This window comes from Phoca vitulina, unplaced genomic scaffold, assembly GCF_004348235.1.
Source record: "Phoca vitulina isolate PV1807 unplaced genomic scaffold, GSC_HSeal_1.0 scaffold6, whole genome shotgun sequence".
NCBI classification, from domain to species: Eukaryota; Metazoa; Chordata; class Mammalia; order Carnivora; family Phocidae; genus Phoca; species Phoca vitulina.
Genome location: NW_022589709.1, coordinates 66948370 through 66961575, shown reverse-complemented (window position 1 = coordinate 66961575; position 13206 = coordinate 66948370). Strand labels below are relative to the sequence as shown.

The window sequence follows — 13206 nt, the reverse complement described above, 5'->3', positions numbered from 1 at the left end:
TCCTAAGTATCTCACGGTTTTTGGTGCAATTGCAAATAGGATTGCTACCTTAATTTCTCTTTCTGGTGCTTTATTATTGGTGTAGAGAAATACACCAGATTTCTGTCCATTGATTTTATACCCTGCAACTTCAGTGAATTCATGTATCAGTTCTAACAGTTTTTTGGTGTAGTCTTTTCAGTTTTCTATATATAATATGATGTCATCTGCAAATAGTGAATGTTTTACTACTTCCTTACTGATTTAGTCCCTTTTCTCATATGATTGCTGTAGCTGGGACTTCCAGTACTATGTTCAATGGAACTGGTGAGAATGGACATCCTTGTCTTATTCCTGACATAGAGGAAAAGCTCTCAGTTTTTCCCCAGTGAGGATGATATTAGCTGTGGATTTTTCATTGATGGCCTTTATTTTGTTGAGGTATATTCCTTCTAAACCTACTTTGTTGAGGGTTTTTATCATTAATGGGTGTCAAATGCTTTTTCTCCATTTATTGAAATGATCATATAGTTCTTATCCTTTTTCTTATTGATGTGCTGTATCATGTTGATTGATTTGTGAATATTGAACCACCCTTGCAACCCAGGAATAAGTCCACTTGATTGTGTATGATTTTTTAAAATGTACTGTTGAATTTAGTTTGCTAGTATTTTCTTAAGGATTTTTGCATCTATGTTCATCAGGGATTTTGGCCTGTGGTTCTCTTTTTAGTGGTGTCTTTATCCCATTTTGGTATCAGGGTAATGCTGGCCTCATAGAATGAATTTGGAAGTTTTCCTTCCTTTTCTATTTTTGGAATAGTTTAAGGAGAATATATATTGACTCTTGTTTAAATGTTGGGTAGAATTCACCTGTAAAGCTATCTGGTCCTGGATTTTTGTTTGTTGGGAGTTTCTTGAATACTGATTCAATTTCTTTTCTGGTTATTGGTTTGTTCAGATTTTCTGTTTATTCCTGTTTCAGTTTTTGCAGTTTATACATTTCTAGGAATTTAGCCATTTCTTCCAGGTTGTCCAATTTGTTGGCATATAGTTTTTCATAATATTCTTTTATAATTGTTTGTATTTCTGTGATGTTGGTTATTATTTCTCCTCTCTCATTTGTGATTTTATTTATTTGAGTCTTTTTTCTTTTTTTTTTCTTGATAAGTCTGGCTAGAAGTTTATCAATTTTATTGAGTTTTTTTTCAAAGAACCAGCTCCTGGTTTCATTGATCTGTTCTGTTGGTTTTTTTTAGTTTCTATATCATTTATTTCTGCTCCAATATTTATTATTTTCTTCCTTCTACTGGCTTTAGGTTTTGTTTGTTATTCTTTTTCTAGCTCCTTTAAGTGTAGGGTTAGGTTGTTTATTTGAGATTTTTCTTGCTTCTTGAGGTAGGCCTGCATTGCTATAAGCTTCCCTCTTAGAACCACTTTTGATGAATCCCAAAGGTTTTGGACCATTGTATGTTCTTTTTTTTTTTTTTTTTAAGATTGTATTTATTTGACAGAGAGAGAGTGAGAGAGAGAGTGAGCACGAGTCATGTGAAGGGCAGAGGGAGAAGCAGACTCCCCGCGAAGCAGGGAGCCTGATGTGGGGCTCAATCCTGGGACTCCAGGATCATGACCTGAGCTGAAGGCAGATGCTTAACTGACTGAGCCACCCAGGCACCCCTGTGTATTCATTTTTATTTGTTTCCATGTACTTTTAAATTTCTCCACCGATTTCCTGGTTGACCCATTCATTGTTTAGTAGCGTATTACTTAAACTCCATGTATTTGTGGTCTTTCCAGATTTGTTCTTCTAGTTTCATGGCATTGTGGTCAGAAAATATGCATGGTATGGAGAATGTTTATGTGCACTTGAAAAGAATGGGTATTCTGTTGTAGGATGGAATGTTCTAAATATATCTGTTAAATCTTTCTGGTCCAGTGTGTCATTCAAAGCCATTATTTCCTTGTTGATTTTTCTGGTTAGACGATCTAACCACTGATGTAAGTAGGGTGTAAAAGTCCCTTACTATTATTTTATTATTATTGATTAGTTCCTTTCTGTTTGTTATTAATGGGTGCTCTTATGTTGGGTGCATAAATATTTATAATTGTTATATCTTCTTGCTGGATTGTCCCCTTTATTATTATAACTATTATATAGTTTCTTTCTATGTTTTACAGTCATTGTCTTAAAGTCTTGTTTGTCTGATATATGTATTTACTATCTGGCTTTCTTTTGACGTCCATTTGCATGATAGATGTTTCTCCATCCCCTCACTTTCAAACTGCAGGTGTCTTTAGGTCTGAAATGAGTCTCTCGTAGGCAGCATATAGATGGTCTTGTTTTTTTTTTATCCATTCTGTCACCCTACGTCTTTTGATTGGAGTGTTTTGTCCATTTACATTCAAAGTTGTTATTGATAGTTACACATTTATTGTCATTTTATTACTTGTTTTGTAGTTGTTTCTGAAGATTTTCTCTGATCCTTTCTTGTCTTTCTCTTTCATGTTTTGCTGATTTTCTTTAGTGATATATTTAGATTTTTTCCTCTTTATTCTTTCCATGTTTATTAGTGGTTTTTTATATATGGTTTGATATATTGGTTTGTATATAACCTCTTTTGCATGTAGCAGTATATATTAAGTTGATGGTCATTTAAGTTTGAATCTATTCTTTTCTCTTCTCCTCCCCACATTTTAGTTACGCGCTGTTATATTTTATACCCTTTTTTGTGAGTTTCTTGACTGATTTTTTACAGAAATATTCATTTTTACTGCTTTTGTGTTTCCTGCCTTTAAACTGTCACTTTTGGTCTCTCCTTTAATATTTCTTGCAGGGCTGGTTTAGTGGTCATGAACTCTTTAGTTTTTGTTTGTCTGGGAAACTCTTTATCTCTCCTTCTATTCTGAATAGTAGTCTTGGCCCAGAGCTCAAGGCAAATTTTGTTAAAGCTTCGCACATGCCCTGCCCAGCAGTCAGGTACACAACTGTCACCTTGTGCCCCACCCAGCCACAGTGCAGCACCCAGCCAGCCACATGCCCCCTGATGCCAGGGCACAGCTTCCAGCCACCACAGTACTTCAGGAGATCTAGCATAAGACTAATGGCCCAACACAAATTTTGCTAACACTGCCACCCCATTCCCAAGTTCCCCAGCGGGCATGCTCCCTCAGAGCTGCCCTGCCTGGGTCCCACTAACACCACAGAGAGCAAGCACATCCCACAAAAGGCAGAGAGTCAGTGCAGAGGACTGCACTGAAAGGAAAAGTGACTCAGATGCAACAGCAGGGCGTAAGCAGCATACATAGGATACTCTTCTGAAGGGCCAGGTTCTGGTAAACAGGGGACACTACACTGCAGGGCACTCCAGAATCTCCTTTTCATAAAGTCACTACTTTCAAGAAAAAAAGACATAGCCGAGTTTCTTAACACACAGAAACAGACACAGAGAGGCAAACAAAATGAGGAGACAGAGAAATTTATCCCAACTCTAAGAACAGGATAAGGTCATGGCCAGAGATCTAAGTGAAACAAATTTAAGTAACACATAGAGAATTTAAAGCAATGATCATAAGGATACTCCCTGAACTTGAGAAAAGAGTGGAAGACATGAGTAAGACCCTTAATACAGAGATAAGGAATAATGTAGCAGAGATAAAGAGCTCAGTAAATGAAATGAGAAATACTCTTGGTGGAATGAACAGCAGGATGGAAGAAACAGAGGAATGAGTTAGTGACCTAGAAGACAGAATAATGGAAAGTAATCAGGCTGAACAAAAGAGAGAAAAAATAATTGCACAAAACAAGAATAGACATAGGAATTCAGTGACTCCATTAAACAATTACAGGAGTCACAGAAGGAGAAGAGAGAGAAAAGGGGGCAGAAATTTTATTTGAAGAAATAATAGCTGAAAACTTCCCTAATCTGGGGATGGAAACAGATATCCAGATCCAGGACAGACAGAGAATTCCCATCAAAATCAACAAAAGCAGACCTACACCAAGACATATTGTAATTAAATTTGCAAAATATAGTGATAAAGAAAAAAATCTTAAAAGCAGCAAGGCAAAAGAAGTCAGTAAATTACAAGAGAAAGCCCATAAGGCTAGTAAGAAATTTCTCAATAGAAACTTTCTAAGCTGGAAGAGAATGGCATGATAAATTCAAAGTGCTAAATGGGAAAAATCTGCAGCCAAGAATACCCTATCCAACAAGGCTGTCATTCAGAATAGAAGTCTTGGTAGTAGTCTGACTCTCTGCCTTTTGTGGGATGTGCTTGCTCTCTGTGGTGTTAGTGGGACCCAGGCAGGGCAGCTCTGAGGGAGCATGCCCGCTGGGGAACTTGGGAATGGGGTGGCAGTGTTAGCAAAATTTGTGTTGGGCCATTAGTCTTATGCTGGATCTCCTGAAGTACTGTGGTGGCTGGAAGCTGTGCCCTGGCATCAGGGGGCATGTGGCTGGCTGGGTGCTGCACTGTGGCTGGGTGGGGCACAAGGTGACAGTTGTGTACCCGACTGCTGGGCAGGGCATGTGCGAAGCTTTAACAAAATTTGCCTTGAGCTCTGGGCCAAGACTACCAGTGTCTGTGCAGCCCCACCTCCCTCAGGTGGCTCTGTGTTTATAATGGGGGACAGGGGAGGAAAATGGTGCCTGCCAGTTCCCTCATTTTCAGAAATCAGTATGAACAGATCTGTCTCCCACTTGCCCCTGATGTTATGTAAACTGCCATTTTGTTGTTGCCTCTCCACATAGTCTGCTGTCTCTTTAAGGGTGTCAACCCAGCTACCACTCACCCTCCCAAGCTCACCCAGAGCTGAGTCAGCTGACTTTTAAAGCTCTAAGCTCCAAGTCCCACTGGTTTTAAAAGCTCACAGAATTCAGCCACTCTGGTTTTTAAAATTTTATTTATTTATTTGCCAGAGAGAGACACAGCGAGAGAGGGAATACAAGCACGGGGAGTGGGAGAGGGAAAAGCAGGCTTCCCGCGGAGCAGGGAGCCCGATGCGGGGCTCGATCCCAGGACCCTGGGACCATGACCTGAGCCGAAGGCAGACGCTTAACGACTGAGCCACCCAGGCGCCCCGCCCCTCTGGTTTTTAAGGAAAAAGCCTTATGGGGATCAGTCTTCCCAGTATGAGCTCCCTGCGTAAGGGCCTGTTTCTGTGTCCTCTCCATGTGCAGCCCCCTCTCTCCTGCAGGTAGCTTCCCCACCCCCCCACCCCCCCAACTTTCTGACCTTCCTAACCTTTCAGAGACAGCTTTTTCTCTATATTTAGTTGTGGAGTTTGTTCTGTCAGTCTTTGGATCACTCTCCAGTTTATTGACTTGGATGTGGATGATATCTGGTAAACATGGGATGGGGTGAGCTCAGGTCCTCCTGCTCCTCCATCTTCCTAAGTTCTCCTTCCCACCTTATTCTTTTTCAAAATTGATTTAACTCTACTAATTCTTTGGCCTTTCTATATAATTTTAGATAATTCTGTGTATATCTACAAAAAAATCTTGCTGGGGTTTGATAGAAATTGCATTAAACCTGTATATGAATTTGAAAAGCACTGCATATTTACTATCTTGAGTCTCCTAATCCATAAGCATGATGTCTCTCCATTTATTTAGATCTCCTTTGATTTCTGTCATCAGCATTTTATAGTTTTCAGTATACAAATCTTGTACATATTTTGTTATATTCACACCTAAGTATTCTTTGTTGAGTGATTTTAAATGGTATTGTAGTTTTTTTGTTTTGTTTTGTTTTTGTTTGTTTTAGTGAGAGAGAGAGAGAGAGAGAGAGAGAGTGAGCAGGGGGAGGGGCAGAGGGAGAGAAAGAGATTCTTAAGCAGGCTCGATGTTGAGCATGGAGCCAGATGCAAGGCTTGATTCCACAACCCTGAGATCATGACCTGAGCTGAAATCAAGAGTTGGATGCTTAACCAACTGAGCCACCCAGGCATCCCAAATGGTATTATAGTTTTAATTGTGTTGTCCATGTGTTCACTTCTGGTATACAGGAATATAATTTGTTTTTCTGGACTGATCTTATACCCTGTGACAGTGCTGAACTTACTTAGTTGTAGGAGTTTTTTTGGTAGCTTCCTGAGGATTTTCTTTGTGCTGTGCAAAAGGGGATAGTTTTATTTTTTCATTTTCAATAGATATGCTTTTTATTTCCTTTTATTGCCTTTTTGCACTGGCTAGAACTGCCACCACTCTGCTGAATATAAGTAAGAGTGAACATCTGTGTGTACACACACACACACACACACACAATGGAATATTATGCAGCCATCAAAAAATTGAAATCTTGTCATTTGCAATGATGTGGGTGGAACTAGAGGGTATTATGCTAAGTGAAATAAGTCAATCAGAGAAAGACAATTACCATATGATCTCACTGATATGAGGAATTTGAGAAACAAGACAAAGGATCATAGGGGAAGGGAGGGAAAAATGAAACAAGATGAAACCGGAGGGGGAGACAAACCATAAGAGATCTTAATCTCAGGAAACAAACTGAGGGTTGCTGGAGTGGAGAAGGGTGGGAGGGATGGGGTGGCTGGGTGATGGACATTGGGGAGGGTATGTGCTATGGTGAGTGCTGTGAATTGTGTAAGACTGATGAATCACAGACCTGTACCCCCGAAACAAATAATACATTATGTTAATTAAAAAAAAAAAAAAAGTGAACATCTTTGCTTTGTTCCTGATCTTAGGGGCAAAGCATTCAGTCTTTTTTACCATTAAGTAAAATGTTAGTTCTAGGGTTTTTCTTTCTTTTTTTATAGATCAAATTGAGGATGTGCCCCTCTATTCCTATTTTTTTGAGTTTTTAATCACCAATGTGTATAAAATTTTTTCACATGCTTTTCTGCATTCATTGATATGATCATGTGATTTTTCTTCTTTAGCTGGTTAATATGATGGATTACACTGATTGATTTTGAAATACTGAATCACACATTCCTACAACAAATCCCAATTGGTGATGGTATATAATTCTAGTTATAAATTGCTGACTTATATTTGCTAATATTTTGCTAAGGTTTTCTCTATCTTACATTCATGAGGAGTATTGGTCTTTAGGTTCTTTTTTTATATCATACTTTATATCATCTGTTTTCAATATCAGGGTAATATTAGCTTCATAAGTGTAACTGGAAGAGTTTCCTTCTCATTCTGGAAGAGATTATTTAGAATTGATATTAATTATTATTTAAAAGTTTGTAGAAGATTCCAGAGAAACCATGTAGGCCTGAAAATTTATTTTTCTGGGAATTTAAAAATTATGAATATACTTTCCTTAATAGTTATAGGGGAATTCAAATAGTCTATTTCCTATTGGATGAATTGCAATTATCTTTTTTGAGGAAATGATCTATTTCATCTAAATAGTCAAATTTATGTGTGTAGAGTTTTTTTGTTGTAGTTCCTTTTTATCGGTTAGATGTCCACAGGTCTGTAGTGATATCTTTGGTTTCACTCCTGATAGTGGTAGTTTGTGACTTCTTTCATTTTCTGTCAGTATTGCTAGAATTTTGTCAGTTTTAGTGATCTTTTTCACAAAGAATCAGTTCCTTGCTTCATTGATTTTCTTTTTGTTTTCTGTTTTCAAATCCATTGATTTCTATTCTTTCTTTATTATTTCTTTCCTTGGGTTTATTTTGTTTTTCTTTCTCTAGGTTTTTGGGGTAAGAACTTAGATTATTGACTAATACCTTTCCTCTTTTCTAATAAATGTATTTAGTGCTTTCCCTCAGTATTGCTTTAGCTGTGCCCCACAAATTTTAAGATGTCATATGTTCATTTCCTCTCAAAGGCAGTAGAAGCTAGGATTGAACCCAAAGAGTCTGGATCTTGCATTATTACACAAGTGGTATTTAACATTTGTCTCTCCTCATTTTCCATTTCTAGCCCCAAAGCAGATGTACATGTAAGTCTGATTTAAAAACAAACAAACAAGCAAGCAAACAAATAAAACTACTATGGATAATTAGGGGCAACTATTCACTTTACAAAACATTTTGCTGTCATGATAAGGAACTCCCAAGCTCTTCTTGGACAGGTACACTGGTTAAAAATCATTAATGATTTCCCACAAGTACTAGGACGGAAAAAACAATGATAGAACTTTTGTTACAGTCCCATAGGTCCCTGATCCTCTTTTTTTTAGAAGCCTATTTTCTCTCGGTTGTTCAGATTGGCTCATTTCTGTCGTTCTATTTTCAAGTTCATTGATCCTTTCCTCTGCTTCCTCATTCTGCTGCTGAGCTTATCTACTGAATTTTTGAATTGTGATTATTGTATTTTTTAGTTTTAAAATTTTCCATTTGGTTCTTCTTTATGTCTATTATTTCTTTGTTGAGGCTTCCTATTTTTTTCTTTTGTTTTGAGCAAGTTTGTAATTGCTCATTGAAGCATTTCTTTTTTCATGGCCTCTTCAAAATCTGTCAGATAATTCTAACATCTGTTATCTCAGTGTTGGTATCTATTGATTGTCTTTTTTCATTCAGTTTGAGGTCTTCCTGTTTCTTGATATGACAAACAATTTTCTATTGAAACCTGGACATTTGGGGTATTGTATTGAGTTACCTAATCTTACTTAAACCCTCTATTTTAGTTGGCTTTCTCTGACACTGCTCCAAAGGGGAAGTAGGGGTGTATGTGTGCCACCTCATCATTGCCAGGTCAGATCAGAAGTCCAGGTTCCCTACTTAGCTACCATTGACATCTGAGGGAGAAGACTCTTCATTATTAGGTGGTGGTAAAAATACTAATTCTCAAAAAGGCTTCCTCTGACACCACCCCAACAGGTAGGGGGAGGGAGGCTGAGTAGTTGGGGTGGAGGTCCAAGATTTCTACTTGGTCTTTGCTGGAATGATGGGGCTAGGGCAGCAAGTTTTAGTTTGCTTGTTTGCTTGTGTATTTGTGTGATGTTTGGTTGGAGTAGACTCATTATTGTCTAAAAGTTCTCTGCCTTGCTATGTCCCTTTCCTGGTTCTTTGGCTAGAGAGCAGGCTTGTGTGTGTGTGTGTGTGTGTTTGTCTGTGACTATTAGCCTTTCTGGGCTGTTGGATTTTTTCAACTCCAAGTATGGGATATACTTGGAAAGAGAACCAAGGAAAGTTACCACCATGTCATTCCTTGGGTCCCATGGTCCTAGCTAGTCTGTCATTTTCTTTCCACTTTCCAGAGTGTTCTTATGTTTATATTATACACAACATCCAAGATTTTTAGTTATATTTAGCAGTAGGAATAAAAAAAGTACATCTACTCCATCTTCTGAGAAGCAAATCTTTGCTTTCTGGCTTTAATAGTCACACTTTCCCAACGTCCAATGCTACCCAAAATAGCCCTCTTTCCATACTCCTTTTTTAACTACTTGGCCTATCTACTTTAGTTATTCATACAAAGAAGTTGAAAGTAAACCCAAACCAACTAGCTTCATTATACAAGGTGATATAAAAGAATTGGAAGATTTGTGTCCAAGACTATCATGTAAAGAATTACTAAAGGACTTTTAGCCACAGAGGCAGGATACTCCTTGTCCCTCCAGTATCAAAATGGTCTGTCATATATAATTTCATTAATATTGCTCACCTCTGAAGGCCATCTCTAAAAGAATAGGACAGAACATTCTGCAGAATTAAAAATGCATAAATAGCTCACCTTCACTGTCACAGCATTCTAGGATGGAAGGGTCTTCCCGAATTACTGAAGTCAGAGCATTGACATCTCCGTTAGAAGCTGCCTGATAAACCATGGTCAGGTTGACTTCCTCAGATGAGTCACCTTCATGAATCAAACAGAGATACACTTAGTGTGTGTACCAAATTCACTGAAAGAATAACACCCACAACATCTCCCATACAAGTGATTCATGAAAACGTCTCTGATGAATCCAGGCAGGAGGCTGAGTCATACTCCTCACAAGCACCCTCAATGCTTCTGAAGAAAGGTGGACCCCTGTGGGCCATGTTGTAACATCACCATATATTGGGAAAGAGTCTGAGGGATTAGATGTCCTCCGAGATTTTATGATTCTCTGTAGGCCTTCAGGGTATTCAAAATCAGTGAGACCAGAGAGGAAAATGGGACTCTTGTGTTGGTTCTAGGTTTCCCTCTTTGATCTGAAACATGTTAAACTTTTCCTTTCAATGACTCAGTTTACCCAACTCTGATACAGATATTACATTCTTTATTTTCTGTTCTCCTGATGTACTCTCCACCCCATCCCCTCCTGCTGTGTACCCTGAGGGCTGACACTTGCTGACTGTATCACCCAGGCCCCCTCGCTCTCTGGTTTGCCCAAAGGAGACACTGGCAAGAGACTGGTGGGGAGAAGAGAGAGAGGTAGGGAATTTCTTTCTGCCTTCTCCTGGTGCAGTGTCTAACAATAGCTGCTTCTCTTCCACCAGGAGTTTCCTCCTCCCCAGAACCAGCTCTTACTGGGTTCCCTTTGGTAACAAACACCATTCTCTCCACCCTGCCTCATCTCTGTATGTAGTCCCTTCACAAAAGCAGTTGGGGTTTCATGACATGCTGTTTCCAGAAGGAACAGACCTATATGCAACTCCTTGGAATTTGGTAGCCACCTGTATTATACCTTTGTGCACGACTGAACCAACTAATAGTACTACCAAAGGTGAGAACAGAACTTTGGGTCAAGTGATGCCCGGGGAGCACTGAAGGGCTGGGAGGCAAACTCTGCTCATGTGGAGACCCCTAGTGAGGCGCTGTGCAGAGCCCCTCTGCTTTTACAATTTCTCCCACACATAGCCATTATTCAGGGAAAATATGTGTGTGCAAGAAAAGTTTTTAAAACTGTTTTTCTATGAATGTGGACATTACACCAGAAATACTTTACCATTCTAATCTTTAATTGGCAGTGATCCTAACCTGTTGGCTGGGTTTCTCTGCTCCAGTACTTCTGGGAAGTCATTAGTGACTTTTTAACTAGTTGACCTGTCCCAGGAGGAGCTTGTTATTGAAAATGGTTCACTTATGACAACAAGCTCCTTTGTAAAGTTGAGTAGCTGTTCCCTAATTTATCCACAGTAAATTTGTTGTTTTTGGGGGTGTTTTTAAAGCAGGCTCACCTGCACATTTGCCTGGGGGCTGGAAGTAGGAGGTGAGAGATATCAACATCAAATGCCCCTTCCGTGGTAAGTGTGAGGACTCTGGAGCCACACAACTTGGGTTCAAGTCCTGGTTTATACTAACTAGCTCTGTGAATTTGAAAATTACCCTCTCTACACCTGTTTCCTTGTTCTTACAATGGAAATTATGAGGGGTGCCCGGGTGGCTCAGGTGGTTAAGTGTCTGCCTTCAGCTCAGGTCATGATCCCAGGGTCCTAAGATTGAGCCCCGCGTTGGGTTCCCTGCTCAGTGGGGAGTCTGCTTCTGCTCTCCTTCTGCCCTTCTCCCTCACTCATGCTCTCTCTTTCAAATAAATAAAATCTTTAAAATAATAATAATAAAATGGAGATGATGATGATGATTATGACAACCACCTATGTCTATGTCTATGTGTTTACTCTAGAGAGATTATTCTATGGGACCATGATAGCAGCAGCCTTCAGATATTTGAAGATCTTTTTTTTTTAATTAAAAAATTGTGGTGAAATATATATAACACAAAATTTATCATTTCAACCCTTTTTAAATATATAGTTCAGGGGCATTATGTACATTTGTAATGTACACTCAACATTCACATTGTTGAGCAACCATCACCATCAATCATTTTCAGAACTCTTTTCATCTTCCAGAACTCAAACTCTGTATCCATTAAATAGTAACTCTCCATTAATCCCTCCTACAGCCCCTGGAAACCACCATGCCACTTTCAGTCTCTGTGAATTTGATTACTCTAAGGAATCATTTAAGTGGAATTAACAGTGTTTGTGCTTTTGCAACTGGCTTATTTTACTCAGCATAATGTCCTAAGGTTCATCCGTGTTGTAGCATGTGTCACAATTTCCTTCTTTTCCAAGGTTGAATAATATTCTATTGTATGTTTAGACCACATGTGGTTTATCTGTTCATCCATCGATAGATACTTGGGCTGTTTCCACCTTTTGGCAATTTTGAATAATGCTATCACGAACATCACCTCTTTGAGACCCTGCTTTCAATTCTTTTGGGTATAAACTTAAAAGTGGAATTGCTGGATCATATGGTAATTCTATTTTTAATTTTTTAAGAACCACCAAAGTGTTTCCCACGGTGGCGGCACCATTTTATATTCCTGCCAACAGCACACAAGGGTTCCAATATTCCCATGTCCTTACAGACAATTGGTATTTCCTGTTATTGTTTTATGTGTTTGTTTGTTTTAATAATAGGGAGTTAATAGGTGTGAAGTGATATCTCATGGTATTGATTTGCATGGCCCAGTGATTAGTCATGTTGAGTATCTTTTCATGTATTTATTGGCTATTTGTATATCTTCTTTGGAGAAATGTCTCCTTAAGTCTTTTATCCATTTTTAATCAGGTTGTTTAATTTCTGGTATTAAGTTATAGAAATTCTTTATATACTCTGGATATTAACCCCTTATCAGATATATGATTTACATATATTTTCTCCCATTCTGTGGGTTGCCTTTTCATTCTGCTGATCATGTCCTTTGATGCACAAAACCTTTTAACTTTGATGTAGCTCAATTTGCCTATTTTTTCTTTTGTTGTCTGCCCTTTTGTCATCATATCCAAGAAATCATTGTCAAATTTAATGTCACAAAGCTTTTCTCCTATGTTTTCTTCTAGGAGTTTATAGTTTTAGGTCTTATGTTTAGATCCTTGAGCCATCTTGAGTTAATTATTATATATGGTGTTAAGGTAAGGGTCTGATTTTTATTCTTTTGTACATGGCTATCGATTGTTCCAGCACTATTCTTTCCCATTGGATGGTCATAACACCCTTGTTGAAAATCAGTTGACTTAAATGCATGGGATTATTTCTAGACTCACAGTTCTGTTCCATGGATCTATATGTCTATCTTTATGCCAGTACTATAGAGTTTTGATTACCGCAGGTTTGTAGTATATTTTGAAATCTGGAAGTGTTGAGAACTCCAACTTTGTTTTTCTTTTGTAAGATTGTTTTGGCTATTTGGGGCTCCTTGAGATTCCATATGGATTTTAGGGTGGATTTTTCTATTTCACAAAAACAAAAATTTTTTTGACAGAAGGTTACAAAACCATTTATATGCAGAAGATCTACATAAACAA

The 13206-nt window shown here is 38.4% G+C and overlaps 1 protein-coding gene across 1 annotated transcript in view; it reads right to left on the bottom strand.

Moving 5' to 3' along the window:
• The window catches only part of ANKRD55 (ankyrin repeat domain 55), a 91287-nt gene that overhangs the window by 56333 nt on the left and 21748 nt on the right, over nucleotides 1-13206 (bottom strand). The window contains exon 3 of the mRNA XM_032404401.1: nucleotides 9641-9763. Coding sequence (XP_032260292.1) covers nucleotides 9641-9763 — 123 coding nt within the window. The remainder of the gene's footprint in view (nucleotides 1-9640; nucleotides 9764-13206) is intronic.